This window comes from Indicator indicator, chromosome 1 (genome assembly GCF_027791375.1).
Source record: "Indicator indicator isolate 239-I01 chromosome 1, UM_Iind_1.1, whole genome shotgun sequence".
Lineage (NCBI taxonomy): Eukaryota > Metazoa > Chordata > Aves > Piciformes > Indicatoridae > Indicator > Indicator indicator.
Genome location: NC_072010.1, coordinates 46,493,629 through 46,515,055, shown reverse-complemented (window position 1 = coordinate 46,515,055; position 21,427 = coordinate 46,493,629). Strand labels below are relative to the sequence as shown.

General features: G+C 36.4%; 1 protein-coding gene across 1 annotated transcript in view; it reads left to right on the top strand.

Moving 5' to 3' along the window:
* The window catches only part of MYCBP2 (MYC binding protein 2), a 131,760-nt gene that overhangs the window by 95,001 nt on the left and 15,332 nt on the right, over window positions 1-21,427 (top strand). Inside the window, exons 48-64 of the mRNA XM_054381668.1 lie at window positions 1,428-3,071; window positions 4,284-4,453; window positions 5,237-5,481; window positions 5,969-6,136; window positions 7,731-7,888; window positions 8,760-8,959; window positions 9,940-10,089; window positions 11,360-11,520; window positions 12,138-12,294; window positions 12,791-13,015; window positions 13,594-13,659; window positions 15,787-16,026; window positions 16,153-16,251; window positions 17,113-17,193; window positions 17,749-18,015; window positions 19,948-20,231; window positions 20,527-20,623. Coding sequence (XP_054237643.1) covers window positions 1,428-3,071; window positions 4,284-4,453; window positions 5,237-5,481; window positions 5,969-6,136; window positions 7,731-7,888; window positions 8,760-8,959; window positions 9,940-10,089; window positions 11,360-11,520; window positions 12,138-12,294; window positions 12,791-13,015; window positions 13,594-13,659; window positions 15,787-16,026; window positions 16,153-16,251; window positions 17,113-17,193; window positions 17,749-18,015; window positions 19,948-20,231; window positions 20,527-20,623 — 4,412 coding nt within the window. The remainder of the gene's footprint in view (window positions 1-1,427; window positions 3,072-4,283; window positions 4,454-5,236; window positions 5,482-5,968; window positions 6,137-7,730; window positions 7,889-8,759; window positions 8,960-9,939; window positions 10,090-11,359; window positions 11,521-12,137; window positions 12,295-12,790; window positions 13,016-13,593; window positions 13,660-15,786; window positions 16,027-16,152; window positions 16,252-17,112; window positions 17,194-17,748; window positions 18,016-19,947; window positions 20,232-20,526; window positions 20,624-21,427) is intronic.

The following is a 21,427-nucleotide window of genomic DNA, read 5'->3' as shown; positions in this document are numbered from 1 at the left end:
ATGGAGGTAGCAAAATAATAAGAATAGTTTTTAACCTGAAGAGACATCTGGGTTGCTAGAATTTGCTCCAAATATTGTTAGAGGTAACAGTAGGAAAAAACTGAGATCTCACTGCATGCTTCAGTATATTTTCTAGCATAGGAAGCTTTGTGGTTAGGAACTGGAAGAAGCTGGTTCAGATCCCATAATGTAGGAGGAGGTTAACACAAGTTACCCAACATCTAAATAAATACTGAAGGTACTGGGTAAAGGATGACTGCCTATCCTCTCTGTTTCCATTGGAAATAGAAATCCAAATCTGCAAATAGTCTCTGACTAAGGGAAACATTATTTTTTTCAGAAACAGTTGTTTCCCCAAAAAAGTACCCAGACCACTGGAAATAACCTTTAGGTGTCTCAAAATGTAAAACAATTCAAAGTACTGTGGCCTAACTCTACAAGCCTTACGAGAGAAAGTTCTTGATGTTGAACTAAGGGATACCACTTCAAATCAGAACAACTTGATTGAATTCAAGACTTTGCAATGCAGTGCTTTGTGGGAAGACTGTCCTGTTTAATTCACAATTGCTGCATTGCTTGACATAAGTTCAACATCGCTTGTGTTAACTTTCAAAATCCAGTTCTGAAAGAGGGACTGCAAGTGTGTTCACAGAACTCTTAGAAGTAGATTGCTTAATATACTTACTTGCATATAGTTGTTTTGCATGTATTTATATTAAGTTACCCATAACTTTTGTAGTTCTGTAGATTAATATGTGTATGAAGTCAAGGTGCTTAGGAATAATAAATCACTGCATCAAAATAAAAGGATATCATAGACTAGAGTTGGTGGTTTAGCTTAGTGTTTGAAAAAGGTGGGGTGTTTTAGCAGGTTGTGTTCTGGTAGCAGAACATTGATAGTTTGTGGTCTTAACGTGAATACCTCAGATTATCAATATGAATAATTCTAAACTGATTTGTAAGCCTCTCACCTGATTTGCATTATTTGCTATGTTTATTTCCTGCACTTCCTGACTTTTGAACACTAAGGAAAATAAATCTGGTAACACATTTGATCTTTCTTTCAGCCAGGCTGACACATATAGAGATAATAAATAATTTCTGTTGCACCTGTAGTAAACTTGGTTAACTTCAGGCGTTTTACTTAAGGATGTAAATTGTTCTTCCTCGTCTAGTGTTTTGCAGGACTGATACCTCCATACTAATGTTTTGTCTAAATATTTAACACTTGTTTGTCGTATGTATCTTTGGAAGAAGAAATTTATTGAGAATAATTCGGAGGGGGAAATCTCTTCGTATTTCCTTTAATTTTGAGGTGAACAGAAGTGTGTTTGAATTTTATCTTGTGTTCAGTTCTTTTAATCCTTGTTTTGTATTATTAAAGGTATTGCTTTCAAAATATGATAATTATAAAATATCTTGAACAGGTGACCGAATGAATTTCACAGGAGCTGGCAGACCAATTTCTCCAGCAGGAAAATCAGACATGACATCAAAACACAGAGCTGACTGCAGGTCACCCAAACTTGATGTACGAATGAATAGAGTTACTGGTGACCAGAAGAAACCCAGGAATACAGAAGGCTTATCTGCCAGTGAGTCTCTTCTGCTGAAATCGGATGCCGCAAAATTGCGATCAGACTCTCACAGCAGGTCATTGTCTCCAAATCATAACACTCTGCAAACGCTAAAAACTGATGGAAGAACAACTACTGGTTTGAGAGCTGAATCTCCAGGGCCAGGAACCCGGTCGACTTCTCCAAAGACAAAGACACTTACAGCTGTTAGATCTGGTACTAGTTCTCCACGATCTTCATCACCCCATGACAAACCTCTACCTCAGAAAGCTCCATCTCCTGTTAAAACAAAGCTTGATCCTCCACGAGAACGCTCCAAATCGGATTCTTACACGTTAGATCCAGACACTCTTCGCAAAAAGAAAGTACCATTAACAGAACCCTTAAGGGGGAGGTCCACTTCACCCAAACCAAAAATTACTGCAAAAGATGGAAAATCTGCTACAGAAACTGAAAACAGAGCTCCTTCCCCTCATGTCGTACAAGAAAATCTTCACAGTGAGGTAGTTGAAGTATGTACTTCAAGTACTCTAAAGACTAACAGCATTACAGATACCACCTGTGAAGACAACACAGAATTCAGAAGTGTGGATGATGGTTCTAATAAGGTTCATTTCAGCATAGGAAAAGCACCGCTGAAAGATGAGCAAGATATGAGAGCATCTCCAAAAGTGAGCCGTAAATGTGCTGGTAGGCATACAAGACCCAAAAAAGAAAAATCCGGCTTTCTTTTCAAAGGAGATGGCTCCAAGCCTGTAGAGCCTACCAAGCAAGCGATGTCGCCTTCTGTTGCAGAATGTGCTAGAGCTGTATTTGCTGCATTTCTTTGGCACGAAGGAATAGTTCATGATGCTATGGCTTGTTCATCTTTTTTGAAGTTTAATCCAGAACTGTCCAAAGAGCATGCACCAATACGAAGCAGTCTTACTCCACAACCTGCAGAGGAAAAAGAAACCAAGCTGAAAAATAGACATTCGTTGGAAATATCATCTGCTCTTAACATGTTCAACATCTCGCCTCATGGACCAGATATATCTAAAATGGGTAGCATCAATAAAAACAAAGTCCTTTCAATGTTAAAAGAGCCACCTCTGCATGAGAAGTGTGAGGATGGAAAAACTGAAGCTACCTCCTTTGAAACATCCAGTCATCACACAATGAAATCCAAGTCTCCTCTTCCCTTAACGCTACAGCACTTGGTAGCTTTCTGGGAAGACATTTCGTTAGCAACTATTAAAGCAGCTTCCCAAAACATGATTTTTCCAAGTCCTGGTTCTTGTGCGGTGTTAAAGAAGAAAGAAAGTGACAAAGATAACAAGAAAACCAAAAAAGAGAAAAAGAAAAAGGAGAAGGTTGAGACTAGGCCAAGGGGAAATCTTTTTGGTGAGATGGCTCAGCTTGCAGTGGGAGGACCTGAAAAAGACACTATCTGTGAGTTGTGTGGAGAATCCCATCCCTACCCAGTGACTTACCACATGAGACAAGCTCATCCAGGTAAGATTACATATTAATTCCCATGTCTGCTGGTAAAACACATTGTATGCACTGTTAAGAAAATGTCAGGCTGTCGTGTCTAATATTTTAACACAGTTCACTATATAAGTTAAGATTACACTTAGACATACTCAGAAATTATTTACACACTTGTGCAAGTAATTTTAAATAGCTGTGAATGTGGGCTTTCAAAGATGTTGAGGGAAATTGTTTGCAATAATGCTGAAACAATGAGCTGACTTTACAGTAGCTCTTCAGAAGCATGACCTTTTTATGCTTTAGGACTTGAAACTGTGTTGGGGAAATTGGAAATAAGATTTTTGAGATTGGTTAATTAGTGTTTTTTTATTCTACTGTCCTCTGCAGAAAATTTCTATTTATCTGCTTGTGTCAGCACTGGTTATCAGTGACTTTTTATGTTTAATATGTATCTATGAAAAAAGACGTTAGACTCTAGACAGTTTGTATTGTAAAATACAGTCCCAGTCTACTAGGGTTTTTGCTGGTTTTGTTTTTTTTTTTTTTTTCAGTGTTAGCAAGGCATGATCTTAACTACTCAGCTGGGTTCCAAAGACACGTTTTCTTCGTGAAAGGAATCAGTAATAGAAAGAATCAGCTACAGTATAACTTGTGATAAGTAACCTTGTTAGAGACAACATGACTTCTGTGTTTTCTAGCTTGTAAACCAAATTATTTTGCCACCTAGTGAAATTCATTCCAATGTTGTATACACTTGTTTTAGCACTGTATGGAAAGTTAAATTAAGAGGAGCTATGATTCAGAAGTTACCAATGTGCTGAATTGTTCTGAGAAACAGTAATCAGCAAAGGAATGCATATCATTCTTTTTATAAGCTTTGTTAGACATGGGGATAGGGTTATTTAATGTTTGTTAAGTGATAGATCATGTTGTCTAACATATTGTACTGACCTTACCACAGTTTAGCTGGCTGAATAAGGAGCTGTTGATTCTTCTCACAAGTTCATAATAAAGTTTGGAAACTGCAGTGTGCTTGGTTTCTTTGGGTACTGCTGAGACACGAGGACACGTACCTTGGTTTTTCATCAGTTCAGAAATACTAAAAGAATTAGAAAATAAGACCAGGAAAATAGAAGCTTCTTCATTCCCAACTCTTCATCTCTCTCTTTTACAGTAATAATAATAATAATCCTTTTGAAATAACTTTTTTCATCTTTTTTTTCCCTCCTGTAGGTTGTGGCCGTTATGCAGATGGCCAAGGTTATAATAGCATCGGGCACTTCTGTGGAGGCTGGGCGGGTAATTGTGGTGATGGCGGTATTGGAGGAAGCACTTGGTACTTGGTTTGTGATCGATGCAGAGAGAAGTATCTCCGTGAAAAGCAAGCAGCAGCCAGAGAGAAGGTATTTTTCTCTTCTGTCTCTTATGTTTAGGGTTCTGTTTAATAGTACTGTGTTCACAACTTGAAAATAAGGTAGGGTCAGTTTAAGAAATTTGTAACTTCAGAATTTTGGAAGGTTTGGGAATATCCACTCGTGTCATTGATAGATTTAAAATAATCAGATGGAAATTCACCTGATTGCTTATGACCAAATGTCTACCCTTCAGATGGTAGTATTTCCAGATCTGTAAATAGTTTTACTTTTTATCTCGATATAATTGCAGGATAGGATGTAGTACCTGATTTTTTTTTTAAGTATGTGCCAGTTTATTTAACGTGGAATTCAGTTTATTTCCTGAAATTATGAGTACTAGTTTAACTTATATAATTAACTTATGTAATTGTCTTAAGCATCTAGATCATTCTCCAACATTTGGCATCTGTATTCAAATGAGAGCAGCAATTTTCAATGGGAATAGTACAAAAGATTTTCTTATATTGATCTTTCATGACCTATTTCAAATTCTTGCTTAGAGTATACAGGTATGCTGAGGTTTTAAGATAAACAGACCAATGCTAATTTATAATTGCATCTAAATTTGTTGAAACTTTTTGCACACAGATTCATCCTGAGTCAGCTCTTTAATAAATAAAGTTTACAAAGTTATGCAAATGATAGAAGTGCCATTTTGTAATAGAAACAAATTATAATAGGAAGCATTAATCGTCTTCGGTGTAAGTGACATTGACAGCTTTTCCTGTGATGAAGTATAATCTAAATACACCTATTCTAAAATTTCTCTAGATTAAACAGTCTAGGAGAAAACCAATGCAAGTTAAGACTCCTCGTGCCTTGCCAACTATGGAAGCTCATCAAGTGATTAAAGCCAATGCACTGTATTTACTGTCGCTGAGTAGTGCTGCTGAGCCTAGTATCCTCTGCTATCACCCTGCAAAAGCATTCCAATCTCAACTCCCCAGTCTCAAAGAGGGAATTTCAGAAGACTTCCCTATTAAAATGCCATGTCTCTATCTACAGACTTTAGCAAGGTAATAAAAGGAAGTTTGAGTATTGATTAAATACTCATCTAACTGTAGTGTTGGATAAAAGGGTGTATAAACTAAAGTAAAACTTACGTAGAAAAATTCTTTATGGTGTTTGTTGTTGTTCGTCTTTGGTTTCCATGATCTTACTCAGTTTCGTAGATTACATTTGCTCCAAGGGTCAAATACGTCCTGAGTAGTTTTTGGATGCTAAATATTAAGAATGCTGGTTCCTGTCCAAAGAATTTAGGATTTCCTGATGAGTTTAACTTAGTGTGTTAGCAGCAGACATGCATACTACTTTTCTTGCTTCAATTAAAAATGATGAAGAGGAAAGCGGAAGGCTTGTGTTTAGTTGGTATATCTGTGTAGATGTCACTGTAGTGTAGATGAATAGTGTTGGCTGGCTAAATGTACTGGCAGAGGACTTTTGTGCATGTCTTTCAGGAACTTGTAATTCTTAGTCCTAATTCAAACATTTAATTTGATGTAGGCATCATCATGAAAATTTTGTTGGGTACCAAGATGACAACCTCTTCCAGGATGAGATGAGGTACCTGCGCTCAACTTCAGTACCTGCACCGTACATCTCAGTTACTCCTGATGCAAGCCCTAATGTCTTTGAAGAGCCAGAGAGTAATATGAAATCTATGCCCCCAAGGTACTTCTTGTAGTTCTAGGCACTATATACAAGTGTTAAAGCATTAGCATGACAATAATTAAAAAAAAAAAAAGAGAGACAGAAAATATTGCTGTAGTTAAGCAGCTAAAGTATCAGATCAGCCCAGATCAATCTCCAAAATGGCAAAAAAACCCAACCCCAAAATTGTATGAAGCCATTATTAGAAAAATGTCTTCACTGAATCATAGCATATCAGGTATATTTTCCACCGCTAGAAACGCAAATTTGCAGTTGGATTTGTAACTTTTAACTGTGATATAAACCAGTTGCTTCTGTCTAGAAAGGTCTTGGTTTCACAACCTAAATATGGAGATTAAAAAAAATAAATAAATAAATTGGTAAGGACTCTTGGCATACCTCAGGGAAATTTACCCATAGTTCTTACTCCAGGGCTGCTTATTTCCCCATAAGAGACAGATACAGTTTTTCCAGAATCTCCAGAAGTGAAGTAGTGATCTAAAGAGCAATGGTCCAAAGACCATAACTGCTGAAAGCATGTTGAAAATGTAGCCATTTCCCCCCTGTATTTCTAATCTTAAATGCATCTGATGATAGTGCAGTACCTTTTTGATAGGTTTGAAATTCAATACCATACATTTCTAAAAGCAAATGTTACTGCTTCTTTCTGTGGGAATTTAAAATGCCACTGAAGAAAGTACAGCTTAATGTTATCTAGGACCAAGAGTGCTAGATGGTTGCTGTCAGATTTCTTAAGTTTATTGTGATCTAATTCACAATAAGGTTCTTACTGTTACTTAATAGTCCAGAATCAACTTAGATGTTTGGTGTTTTCAGATGTCAAACAGTGGTGCCTCATACTATGATGAGGATGTAGTGAAGAGAAAAAGTTGCTTTAAATCTGTTTTTATTTCAATCTGTTATATTTTATACTGATTGCAAAAACAGTTTATTGGAATACTACAATCTACAATGTAGTCTTTTCAGAAATAGAGCTTTTCTAACAAAACTCCTTAAGGAGTGCATCGTATTGGTATATTCCTTTATTAAAACTGTGGACACCATGGTCTCCTGAGGCCTATAGGGACAGCATAAGCTGGGAGTTCTTCTGCAGACTGTAAGAAGTCCACTGAAGGTAAGGAGTGAAACATGCCAGAGGCATAGCCATAGCAATTGAAAGTTGACTTGAAAGCTAATGATGTTAGCAACTTTTACTTCACACAAAGTTCTAAATTTCAGTTGGCTTGCGTATTCAAAAGTCACTCCATAGACGTTTTCACATGCATTCTCGGGGCAAATTTGGTCTGAAACTTCAGTTCAGGCATGATCTGAATGTTTGTATTCTCTCTAAAAAAAATACCTAAGTTCTTGGAACTTAACCATGTACATCTTTACATTTGTTTATAAAGCACTTGCATGCTTTTGCACCATGTGTAATTCTAATACGTGCTTCTTCTTTTCCAGCATTTAAAGAGTTATTAGGTACATAAGACAAACATTCATGCAGTAGTAGCATTGTCATTATGAAACGCATGTTCCTTCGTTTACTATTTGTAATTCAAGTTTGTGCTGTATCTTCATTAATGGGCCTACAGCTTCGCTAATTTCTTTGCAGTTTGGAAACCAGTCCAATCACAGATACAGATCTTGCGAAGCGTACAGTCTTTCAAAGATCATACTCAGTTGTTGCATCAGAATATGACAAGCAGCACTCAATTTTGCCAGTACGTGTAAAGGCAATCCCGAGGAGACGAGTCAACAGTGGAGATGCGGGTAAGAGCAGAGGCATCTGAGTCAGTGACCAAATACTCAAGGATATGGCATTAGAGATTAGAGTTGCAGTTCTTTTTGACAAGCCTAGGCAAAATAAAATTTCTATAAATACATTTAGTAGTGGTGAGTCCAGAGGAGGGTCACAAAGATGATCCAAGAGCTGGAGTGCCTCTACTAGGAGGATAGGCTGAGTGAGCTGGGGTTGTTCACCCTGGAGAAGAGAAGACTCCAAGGGGCCCTCATAGCTGTCTTCCAGTATCTGAAGGGAACCTACAGGAAAGCTGGAGAGGGACGTTTCATAAGGATGTCTAGCAGTATGAGAAGTGGGGAATGGTTTTAAGCTGAGGGAGAGTAGGTTTAGACTGGATCTTAGGAAGAAGCGCTTCAGTACAAGGGTGGTGAGAGTCTGGAATAGATTGCCCAGAGAGCTTGTGGATGCCCCCTGCCTGAAGGTGTTCAAGGCTAGGTTGGATGAGGCCTTCAGCAACCATGTCTAGTTGAGAGGTGTCTGCCCATGGCAGGGAGGTTAGAGTAGATGATCTCTAGGGTCCTTTCCAACATAAGCTATTCTACGAGTGACTTTTCTTTCTATTTATTAACAAACATCAGCTGTTTGTTAATCAGCACAGGAGGATTAGCATCTTGGGAATTACTGTGGTACATCTTTTGTTCTTTATTTAAAAGTTAAAAGTTGGGGGTTTTCTCAGTTGAAGCATGCTCATTTTTCCACATTGCTTTTTTGACGTTTTTCTCGTAGAATATTCGCAAAACTATAAATTGTAAGACTGCTCTGATGCTTTTTGTTTATTGTGGCTATAATTTAAAATGCGCAAAGAATCTAATGTGTGTGTATTTTTATGCCTTTGAATAGAAGTGGGGTCCTCTCTCCTGAGACATCCATCTCCTGAACTTTCTCGGTTAATCTCCGCCCACAGCTCTCTTTCCAAAGGAGAGAGAAATTTCCAGTGGCCAGTATTGGCATTTGTAATCCAGCATCATGATCTGGAGGGACTTGAAATAGCAATGAAACAAGCCTTACGGAAATCTGCCTGCCGTGTTTTTGCCATGGAGGTACTCATGTACTGATGGGCCATGTGTGATTAAAATATTTGTAAATTCTGTCTCAATTTTTGTAAAGTCTCTTTATAGATTAAAAAAACGAAGCATTATTTTGAGATGTGCAGCAAATCTATTCTAAAAGTCCACTTACTAGAATTATTAGCTGTAAAACATAAATAGAAAAGTATTGCCTGTAAAACTTCTCCAATAGTGTATCTGTTGTGTAAAAGATCTCTGACAAAAGAATATTAATAAGGTTGTAAAAAATCAGTTTAATACTGTTTTCTCCTCATTTGCTCAGGAACTTTCTGGCCTTACTTGCCATTCTTTTTTTGAAAAGTTGGACTTAAGTATTCTTTCTTTAGAATTGTTTTGCTGCTAGGGAGGAAATAGAGGTGGATTTTCTTAGGTAAAGCGGAAACCACACCCCTACCATTAAGCACCACTTGTTAAATTTCTACACGTCAATGTGTGTAAGTATCACAGCTTGTAGAAAAATACAAGAATGTTACATTGTTTTTTTTTTTTTTTTTCCAATTTAATCCACGATGTTGACTTTTTTGGAAGTGGCTTAATTGTTTTAATTAATTCAGTCAGTGGTAGAGACCAAGCAAGAACACCAAAATCTCAGCCTACATAGCTGTAAATTAAAAAGGATCTTCAATTTTTTGACATATCTCAGTGGCAAGAGAAGTACTGCAACTTCATCCAGTAATAGTCCCTGAAACTACAGAGGAACTTTACTTTTTAAATCCTTCAAGCTTTTTTCGAAGAAGTTTTTTTTGTGTGTAGTGATTGTGAATTACTTTGCTATGTCCCCTGTAATATCACTGTCATTTCTATAAACTATTTTAACTGCAATGTGTCTTACTGGAAGACCTCTACATTATTATTTGCCTGTCCAAAAGCATCAATGCACTTCCTCACCTAAACAGTTTAAGAAATGGTTTTTTTCCAGGTGTACTTAACCAATTGTGAACTCCTTGTTTTAGGCTTTCAACTGGCTTCTTTGTAATGTCATTCAAACAACTTCCCTTCATGATATCTTATGGCATTTTGTGGCTTCCCTGACTCCTGCACCTGTAGAGCCTGAAGAAGAGGAGGATGAAGAAAATAAATCAAATAAAGAAAATGCAGAACAAGTAAGTGACATTTAACGTTCCATTTATAAAAACAGTATCTTGGTTGATTTTTGTAGTCAATTTAGAAATACTGTCATTACTTTAAAAAAATAAAGCAAACACAAAAACACACAAATAAACCCTTGATTCTCTCTGTGAAACAGAACCTTAATTATGGAATTTAAATTTGTAATCTTCAGTGGTAGTTTAACACTTTAGATAGAAGAAAAATTAAATTTTCTATGACTAAAATTGCCAGATTTTGTGCTGATAAATTACATGGGGAAAGGAGGGGGGGGAAAAAAAGGGACACAAGTACATCACTAATCCAGCAACAATAAAAAATTACTGTTTTCTTTTTATTCTTCCTTTGCCCACCCTAAAAAGAAGAGAGAAAAGAGAAAATATTTTTCAGCTTTGTTTGGTCTGCTCTGTTTCAGTGCTTTAAGAAAAGGCTGTAGTCAGCTCTGAAAATTTATAGTTAATGTAAGAAATTATATATATGTAAAAAAAAAAAAAATTCTATATTGTATGAAAGTACCTATATATACATGATGGATACCTTAGTCATTTAAGAAATATTTGTAGTTTGGAAAATGTAGCATGTAAAATGTTGTATTAGAAAGGAATGTTAAAACTTGCTGCTTCTGCTCTGGTGAGAATGCTTCTCTTTTGATAAACTGAAGAGGGGACTTAAATTCCCCTTGGTCACTTCGCTAGGGTGAATAATTTTGTATCGTGCGAAAAAATGGCAACTGTTTTCACTTGGGCGATACACATTCAAACTACAACTTCTTTTCCTTCAGTGGTCTGATCATACGATAAAAAACGTACATATACATACATAATGTAACAGATCGGTTTCTGAATAATTAATTGTATTTTAGTGTAGCGTTCAATTCCATGCTTCCTCCTTCATATGTTGAGTACATCCTTAGCCCAATATGCTCTCCAGGAAAATACAGAGAAATGTTTGGTTTGAGGATTCTTGTCTAGGTAGGACCTGCACCTGAATTCATTGCAGATAATACCATAGCATTCCTAGGCATTCAAGCAGTCAAGATCCATTGGGAGTATGTGGGTACTATACAGCATACTTCTCAAATTCCTCCTTTGGTTCACATGCATACCTTGTTACTGTAAAAGTCCCTCTGGCAGGAACTCCTTTGAAGTCCATGCTCCTTATGGGATTGTTGCACTTATTCTTAAGGATAATAAATGTGTTTTTTTCTGTTTAGTTAACCTTTTTTTTCTGAAAGGCTAACAGCATACAAACTGTTTTGCATTGTAGGAAAAAGACACAAGAGTATGTGAACATCCTCTGTCAGATATAGTGATTGCTGGTGAAGCAGCTCACCCATTACCCCACACTTTTCATCGCCTTCTCCAGACAATCTCTGATCTTATGATGTCTCTTCCCAGTGGTAGTGCATTACAGCAAATGGCCTTAAGGTAAGCACAAACTAAGAAAATTCTTAAAAGGCTGGAGCACTGTAACATCACAGAGGAACAGATTTTGCAATGCAGATAGGTAATATGAAACCTTGTGCCTGTGTGAATAGGAGTGTGTCTATCCTTTTACATGGAAAAGATATGTAAAAGATACATGTATGCATTTATACATCTAAATAATAGTGTAGAAGGCTTTGTAGAGAAAAAAATACATATGTAATTGCTCTTAAATTCTGGACTGTATCCACTATGAAGAAAACCACATTCTTGAATAAATATGGTAGTACCTGTGTGTTTGTACATGGTAGCATATAATACCTTTTACTCAGAAATCTCTCATCTGAATAGTATCCTTAAACTGTTTGACATTTTTCCTGTATCTCTCTCTGAGTTATACAGTGAATAATAATGATTCGAATTACTATTATTTTCTTTTATGTTTACTCCTGCCTTCCTCAATATGTGCATGGAAACAATTAAGATCCTGCAGAAATTGGAAGTTAAAGTTTTATAGAATGTATTTTGAGAAGACAAAATGTAATTTACTAGTTCCACTGGTAGGTTATGTCTTCTAAAGAATATTCAAAATTTCAAAGTACTCTTAATGTGTTTTTTAGATGCTGGAGTCTCAAATTCAAACAATCTGATCATCAGTTCCTGCACCAGAGCAATGTTTTCCATCATATCAACAATATTTTGTCTAAATCTGATGATGGAGACAGTGAAGAGAGTTTTAGTATCAGCGTTCAGTCTGGTTTTGAAGTTATGAATCAGGCAAGTATTACACCTCTCAGAAGCAGAGCTCAGTTGTGAACAGCCTGTACTTCCCATGATTATTCTGTTTCATTAAAACCTTTATTGCAATGTCATATTTGCTTGAATGTAGCTCAGATTGGGGTCTTGTTGCTAATATTCAGAATCTCTTATCTGGCTTTAGAGGTTTAAATATCTACTCTTAGCCTATAGATCACTCAAACTTAAATTTTGAAGCAGTACTTGTGTGCAGGTAAATTGTTTGGGGAATCTTTCTTAGGTGAATTAGCTAATTCAGCAGGTTCATTGAGTTAATTAAGTGCTGTGTACTTCTAGTTCTTACATGCCTTTTTTCTGTTATTCTGAGGATCACAAATTAATATTCTTTATGAATATCTTTCTTTAGTTCAGAACATATTCTTAAGAACAGAAGTCTCTATAGTTTTAAAAATTGTAAGTAATGCTTGCATTTGGGCTTACTTTTAGATATTTTAAATAATTTCATTTGTTTTCACAGGAGCTGTGCATAGTGGTTTGTCTAAAAGACTTAACCAGCATTGTTGACATTAAAACATCAAGCCGACCTGCCATGATTGGTAGTTTAACAGATGGGTCTACAGAAACATTCTGGGAGTCCGGAGATGAAGATAAAAACAAAACCAAAAACATCACAATTAACTGTGTGAAAGGAATCAATGCACGTTATGTGTGTGTTCATGTAGACAACTCCAGAGACCTGGGGGTAAGAGGAAGATTAAATTAAATGTCTCTCAATGAAGGTTCATAATTGAAGTTTTATATATCAGTCAAGAACCAGTTCAGTTTGTAATTCCAATTCAGACACTCAGATTTCAAAGTAAGTTTATAATTTCTGTGGGTTTGAAAGCAGTACCAGATTTGATCAGACCAGTCAAATAAATTTTTTCATGAACCTATAACTTGGAAACAATTTTCAGTGGCTTGTTCAATTTCAGATGCATTTTTAAGTATTCGGTTATTTCATACACTACTTTTCTTGGTCACGATTTTTGTAGAAGTATTCAAATAAAATCCAAACTGCTTTCTAGAATTACTATATTAATCTTTATTGGTCTGTACAACAATATTACAAATACACCTTTATTTCCACTGTATCTTTTAATACAAGGAACAATCTCTTCATTTTATTGAAAGCTGTGCTTTGTAATACTTTGTCCTTGGTTTTGATCATGCTTAAAATGCTTTTTTGTCTCTTACGTACATACTCTCTTAATATAGAAGAAATAGTCAAGATGGTCCTCAGAGGAAGTGTTTCATTCTTATTTTGATTGTCTGTTGCAGAACAAAGTGACGTCAATGACCTTTCTAACTGGCAAGGCAGTAGAAGATCTCTGCAGAATAAAGCAGGTAAACATTTTAACAATTCACATTGAACAATCACAACCGTTTTTGGCTGCATATAGCAGAGACTTCCTAGGCAAATAGTTTCCATTCCTTATGATAGATAAATTATTTTATAAATACCAGGTATCATAGTACTTGTGGAAAATACTGTTATTTATTATTGACAGAAATCAGTTATGTATACTGAATAGTAAGCAAGCTTTTTCTTTTATTAAAACAGAATATGGTAATATAAAATATTCCTTAGATTTTAGTTACTTGTATATGATTGTACTCAAAGCGATTGTATTGACTAATATCAAGTGTTGTTAAATACTCTGATGCCTGACTTCTTAGCCTTGCTCTGTCATTGCCTTTTATCTGCTGTAGGGAATCATTTTTCATTAGGGAAAAGCAGCTTAGAAGTTAGCAGAAGCAGAATGCCACTAGAAAGGAGAAAATAAGTAATTTACCCTCAACACGAGTTTTTCTAGTTACATGGCATATGTTTTGCCCAGCCATTTAGTTCTCAGCTTCAGGTAGCTGAAGGCTTCTGGAGACTCGAGTTCAGAATGGTATTCACCCTTTCTGCTTTGTCAGTAGGCCAAATGACAGATGCCTGTTTTTCACAGAGCGCAATGTTTTGTATTTTGACACCCATGTGAGCTATCAAAGAGGTTTTAAGTAGGCAGTTACTATTTGAGGCTCAAAACTTTATCATCTGAATTATTGACAGTCAATGCTAAAAATCTTCAAGAAGCAGCACCATTATATAAGAGAGAGAAGGTTTACTTTTCTCTCTTACCCTCAGCATTTAAGGCAAAGATACAAATCTGAAAGACGTTACAATCATGACGAAACGAAACTTACATATAGTGGGCTCATGCTAAACAGTGAAGTGTGAGACAGATACAAAGTTTGTGTATTTCTCTGAGTCTATATAGAATCATGGAATTGTTTCACTTGGAAAAGACCTCTAAGATTGAGTCCAACCATCAACCTAACACCACCGTGGTGTTATTTCTCTGAGTCTAATTAAAACCATGGAATTGTTTCAGTTGGAAGGCTCTAGCAGAGCTGAGGTGCCAGGATCAAGATTGTTCATACAACTTGTTAGCTTGCTTGCCTGGCTTTGTGTCTACTCAAACAAACGCCCAGGTGTTTTTCCAGGGACACTTCAGTCCTAGAAGATAGGTGGGGCTCAATTCAGCTTTGCTTCCTCTTTGCTGAACAGGCTTTTGAGAATTCTCCAACAGATTTTTTTTTTCTTTTGTTAATCTTCAAACACACTCACATATACTCTACCCCAACTTGTACCTAGCCTGCCTCATAGTATTTTAAAAAGGCAGTCTTGTCTACTGCAGCACAGTTCAATGCAGACACTAACAATTAGAGTAGAAATGGGAAAGAACTTGATTAGCTTGATGATCATCAATGAACCTATGGATATGAGAGAGGGCTGACTTAGCTCATGGCTAAGTGTAGCTAAGGCCCAATTGGGTTGCTCTGAGCAATGATTTGAAGGCATTTCACCCTATCAGGTTTTGGCTTCCAATAGTAACATCACAGTTTAAATCATATAACATTATTTATGTTGCTTTTTTTTTTAAATGTGTTTTAAAGTAAACTTAATCTGATAGAGTTAATCTTTTTTACAATTATTAAATCTTGCATTTCTTGATACAGATATCAGTCATGCCTTTCATAGAGTTGCAGTTTGTCAAAGGTTTATGTGAATGGGGATGAAGTAACTTAGCTATTGGTAACTCTGTGCTATATTTTCAGTTAAATTATGATGGCTGTGGTTTTTTTTCATTGAAAGTAGTGAGCAAATACTAGTTCAAACTGGCTTTTTGAATGGATGAGCTGTTGCTTAGAGGATGAAAGGAATCAATAGGCCACTGCTTCTAACAGGCTTTAAAGGCAAACAACAAATGACTATATGTCTTTAAGTTTGAGATTTATTTTTTTAAGTAATAAATTCATAAGGTTTAATATTTTTATAATTCAATATGATAGTTTTACTGCTCAGGATGAAAATTTCATAGCAAACACTATTGATTCCACTGCTATATAATGGGTTTCTTACAGAGGTAGGTGACTTTTGTTTGATGTAATGTCAGTTCCCATCTTTATATTCCTGTCTAATAGGTAGACTTGGATTCAAGGCACATTGGCTGGGTAACAAGTGAACTTCCTGGGGGTGACAATCACATCATCAAAATTGAACTGAAAGGTCCAGAAAACACACTAAGAGTTCGACAAGTGAAAATTCTTGGATGGAAAGATGGTGAAAGCATTAAAATAGCAGGCCAGATTTCTGCTAGTGTAGCTCAACAAAGAAACTGTGAATCGGAGACGCTGCGAGTATTCCGACTTATTACATCCCAGGTGGGATTCTAATAATGTGTTATACAGTGAAAGTTACCACAAATCATAGTTACAGTGCTTTGTGTTTTAATGTAGAATGCCACATCTTTCCATGTTCACGATAAACTAATTGTCACTGTATTCTAGGTATTTGGAAAACTCATCTCTGGAGATGCTGAGCCAACCCCAGAACAAGAAGAAAAAGCACTGTTGTCTTCCCCAGAAGGAGAAGAAAAAGTACACAATGTATTTATTTGTATTCTATAAATAATACTTTGCCAAAAAAATTATCCAGGATGATTTTCACTATTTGTCCTCTGACTTCTGCTACGTAATTTTCAGACCAAAGCAGAAGTAAAATGTCTCAATTGCTTACTTTCTTTAAAATTATATATATATATATATGTTGGTTTTTTTAAGTTAACAAATTATAATTGAAGCGTGTGTGCTTAATGGAAGCATTGCAGAAATGGTGATGCACATTATGCCTACACTTACATAAGTACTTAACATCTGTACTTTTACCACGTAGAACTCTCCTGTTTTCCAGCAAAGATTAGTTGATTAGCTTAAGAAATGTTCCTGAGAAGGACAGGGTGTATAGACTGTCATGTTTAATAGCCAAAATTGGATTGACTTCAATTAAAATAATTTAATTTTTTAGATGATACATGGTTTTGCTCTGCCTAGTACTTTGTGACAGTAAGTTCCGCAACTGAATGATTCATTTTGCAAAGTGTATTTTTCTCACGCGCTGTGTGGTAACTTAATTGTGAGTTCCCTGTTTCTTTTGTTCTAAAACACACAAAGAGAAAAATATATTCCATGGACTGCTGTACAAAAACTTAATCAGTGAAGAGGCTGAATCTCAAATAATTATACTTCACTTATTCTGCTTCTTGATTATGTTATTTCATGCTTAGGAAAGTAAATCCATCTAAGGTATTTATTGATTATAGTTAAATTGGTCTTGCTTATATCTTATTGCTCTCTAAGAAAATGCTAAAAAGCTTGTAGAAAAAGGTTTGGTATATTCCATGTTAATTGCTCCAGTAATTAGGAAATGTTCTTGAAACTTGATCTAATACTAAATATGCTTTTTTGAAGGCAACATCAGATGCAGACCTGAAGGAGCACATGGTAGGGATCATATTCAGCCGGAGCAAACTGACAAATTTGCAGAAGCAGGTTTGTTCATTCTGTGAAATGCTTTGAAGATCAAATGCAGAGTCTTTTTTTTTTGTCATCAATCTTAGCAGACTTTAAAATCTCTTAAATACGCTTTTTAACATGCAATTGGTAAAATGAAAACATGGTTTCTAAAATTTTAAGTGTCACGAATATTAAACTAAAAAAGAGACTTAAGTCTTTTACTAAATACTTTTCTTTCTTGGGTTTTGTATAAAAGCATTTTGTTTGTGGATTGTGGTTGGGTTTTTTAACCTGAATTCTATGTAAAAAGCAAAGTAAGGGCAGAAACTACAGTAAAAAAAAAAAAAAATCAGTGAAATTTTCCAGAATGAAGACAAGCAAATTCAGTAGTAAATCTCTTAATTCTAAAGAACTTTGCTCTAAATCTAAATTTTAGTCTTCGTTTCAATTTACATGGAAAAGTAACTTAAGCACAGACCAAATTTCATAGACTTCATGTTTTAGCCGTAGTTATGAAGGTACTTGAAACACAATCTTTCACTTTCTGTGAGTTTTTAAGAGTTACTCTGTGTTTGGGTTCTGTTTGAATAGGTGTGTGCTCATATAGTCCAGGCCATAAGAATGGAAGCAACCCGTGTGCGTGAAGAATGGGAGCATGCCATCTCCAGCAAAGAGAACGCCAACTCACAGCCCAGCGATGAGGATGCTTCTTCTGATGCTTATTGCTTTGAGCTGCTGTCAATGGTTCTGGCACTGAGCGGTTCCAATGTAGGCCGGCAGTACCTGGCACAGCAGCTGACTCTGCTTCAGGATCTTTTCTCATTGCTACACACTGCTTCGCCCAGGGTGCAGAGACAGGTGAGTGCTAATTGTTCCTTGTCTATCTTCGTGTTTCCAGAAGGAAGTCTGCAACTTGGAGAGGGACCTAGGGGTATTGGTTGACACTCAGCTGAACTAGAGTCAGCGTTGTGCCCAGGTAGCAAAGAAAGCCAATGGCATCCTGGCTTGTATTAGAAACACTGTGGCCAGCAGAAACAGGGAGGTGATCATCCCCCTGTACTCAACATTGGTGAGACTACACCTTGAGTACTGTGTTCAGTGCTGGGCCCCTTGCTACAGGAAGGCCATTGAGGTGCTGGAGCATGTCCAGAGGACGGCAAAAAAGCTTGTGAAGGGCCTGGAGCACCTGACCTATGTGGAGCATCTGCGGAAGCGGGGATTGTTCAGTCTGGAGAAGAGGAGGCTGAAGGGAGACCTTATCATTCTCTGCAACTACCTCAAAGGAATTTGGAGCAAATGGTTTCAAGCTGTGCCAGGGGAGTTCATTTTGGGGAAAGGCTCTGAGAATACTACAGGGTTATGCCTATTTGTATGTGCTGTAAATGCTCCAAAAGTTGGTAAATATTTGTGTGATTTGAGGAAGCCATAGCTAGCTCTTGACTTTTTAATATCACGTTTGACTTTGAGGCACAGTGACAGCTAGAATTATTAACTAACTAATGACTTGCCTGCTGCAAGATCATAACAGGTGAAGCAGAGGGTTCACTGGTTGAGATTAGACCTTGAATGAGTACAGCATAGTTGAAATGTCTGCCAAGTGGACAGGACCTAAAAATCCAGTGCTGTTTGGGTGTTTCATATCATGCACATAGGTAATGCCCATAAGCCTTCACAGGTAAGCTGAGAAGTTTATTGTTAGCAGATCTGAGTCTTTAGCATCTTTGCCTTACACTCAGACTGCAAGTGTAGTACTGTGAAACTAGACAATTCCTCCCTACTCTTAGCGCCCTCATTTAGGGCTTTCATACATCTTTCTGAAAACAAATCTGTTCAATGTGTATATTTATATGCACATAATATAAATATGTAGGCATATAAAATATTTGCTTTAGTACAGTTAATGCACTAGCTTGATTTTGCTAGCCTCTATGCCTTCTCTAGGTTAGTGTTTTATTTCCTGTTTCAGAAGGGTTTGGGGTGATTTTTTTTTTTGGTCTCATCCCCTGTACTTTTTCCAGTTTTCTGAACCATTGCAATGTGACACTTCAACTTGCCTGAAGGCAGATAATGCCTACTTTTAGTAATTCTGATATATTGCAGATACACAAAATATTGTAGTTTGGGGGGGTGTTTTCCCTTAAAATATTTTTTTAAGAGAAATAGTTTTTTAAGAGAACATTGAAAGGTTGAGAAATCAGATGCAGAGACTTCCTAAGCTTTTATACATCCAGGTTTGGACCAAACATTGCATGCCGTATCCAATTTCAACCCCAGTTTCACCAGTTGGTAAGATAGAAGCACGTAATTTCAAGACAGCTCCTGTTAGACACAGAGCAGCTGGCACAGATGTCCTGTTCAGAAATTGCTGTTAGAAAATCACAAGGAAAATTAAAGGAGAGAGGGAAAGAATGTAACAATTTTCAGTACTTTGAGGCAAGTACTTGTTTTCAGAAGTCTAAAGTGCCTCTAACAGTACTACCAAACAGTTTCTGACATCTGAAGATCATATGCAAGGATAAGTATTGTTTGAATGAGATTGGTTCAGAACTCTTCAGCCTTGTCTCACTGGGTATAAATAAACACTTCAAACTCAAATAGAAACCTTACAGAATTTCTTACAGGTGTGATCTAAGTACAGAGAGTAGATTGAATCCTTCTTACTGAAATAACTGATGAAGAAGAAATATTTCATACAATTTTGCTTGGAGATGCCAGCTGTCTTGGTAAGACCTATGATGTTCTGATTTTTTTTTTTTGTTTTTGTTTTTGTTTTTGTTTGGTCCCTTCCAGGTAACATCACTACTAAGACGTGTTTTGCCCGAGGTAACCCCTAGTCGCCTTGCTAGTATTATAGGCGTGAAGTCCCTTCCACCAGCAGATATAAGTGATATCATTCACTCAACAGAAAAAGGAGATTGGAATAAATTAGGTATCTTAGACATGTTTTTGGGATGCATTGCCAAAGCTCTCACTGTACAGCTAAAAGCCAAAGGAACTACTATAACAGGGACGGCTGGCACTACTGCAGGCAAAGGAGTTACTACAGTCACACTTCCAATGATCTTCAATTCCAGGTTTGTTTAAAGATTTGTATATGTTCTCCAGCTAAAACCACAAAATAATTGCATTCTTAGACTGTGAAACACAACATAACTGACTTCTTTGTTTTATAAATGGAAAAAAAAATTGTGTAATGCTTTGACTACTACTCATGTTATTGATGAATTTGATTAAAAAAAAAAAAAAGAAACAAAACCCAAAAATCAACCAGAAGTGAGTTTGCTGAATGTGCACTATTCAAAGTACATTTTGACATACAGTAACTAATTGCTCAGATTAACTTCCTGTATTACCATACGTCCTTTGCAGCTATATTCGACGAGGTGAAAGCCATTGGTGGATGAAGGGTTCAACACCTACTCAGATTTCAGAGATCATTATTAAACTCATTAAAGACATGGCAGCAGTAAGTTTCTATCTCAAATGTGTGGAGGCTATTCAAATATTCTGATAATGAAAAGTGCTTTTTTTTATTACTATCACAGTCGGTATTGGACTGAGGTGTTGAATATGAGTTGATCTCAAGAAAAAGGGGTAGTCTTCTGGGTAGAGTCTAGGTCTAGGAGCAGTAGGAAGTGAGTAGTGAGTTCTGATTCTTCTAAGCAGAAATACAGTTTTGAAATAAGCTTTTAAATAAGGAACTCTTACCAGAAATTTAAGAATTAAACAATAATTGTCTAATTTTCTACATTATCAACTTAGAAACCTAATTTTTTAAGTCTTGAGTACTCAGAACTCCAATTGAAAAGTAAAAAGTGTCTGGACACATAATACAACATAATGGTGTTGTTTTCATGTAACCATATGTGGATTTTATATGTGGATTCTGTTGAAGACTGCATGTTAAGAGAGATATTCAATCTTACGGAAATACACATTTGTAGTTGTTTATTAATGGAGCCATCCAAGCTGAAATTTTGCATATCTGTATTTGCTTCAGGCAAGGTTTTTCACAGAAGAATTTGATGAAAAACATTTCAGCTATTTCCTAGAAACCACATGGAAAGGGAGGGAGGAATATATATGTTTTTATATATGTTTAGGGGAAAGAATTTTAGTTGGGAGGTTGGTTTAGTTTTCCTTAAGTCCTCTTTATTTCTTGCAAATACGGAAACTGTGGGAAAAGTATTCAGGAAGGCTGAGCTGTGCAAGCAGAACTGATTTCTCTAGGAACTCTCAGTACTGTATGTTGTTCAGTCAGTTATGCTCC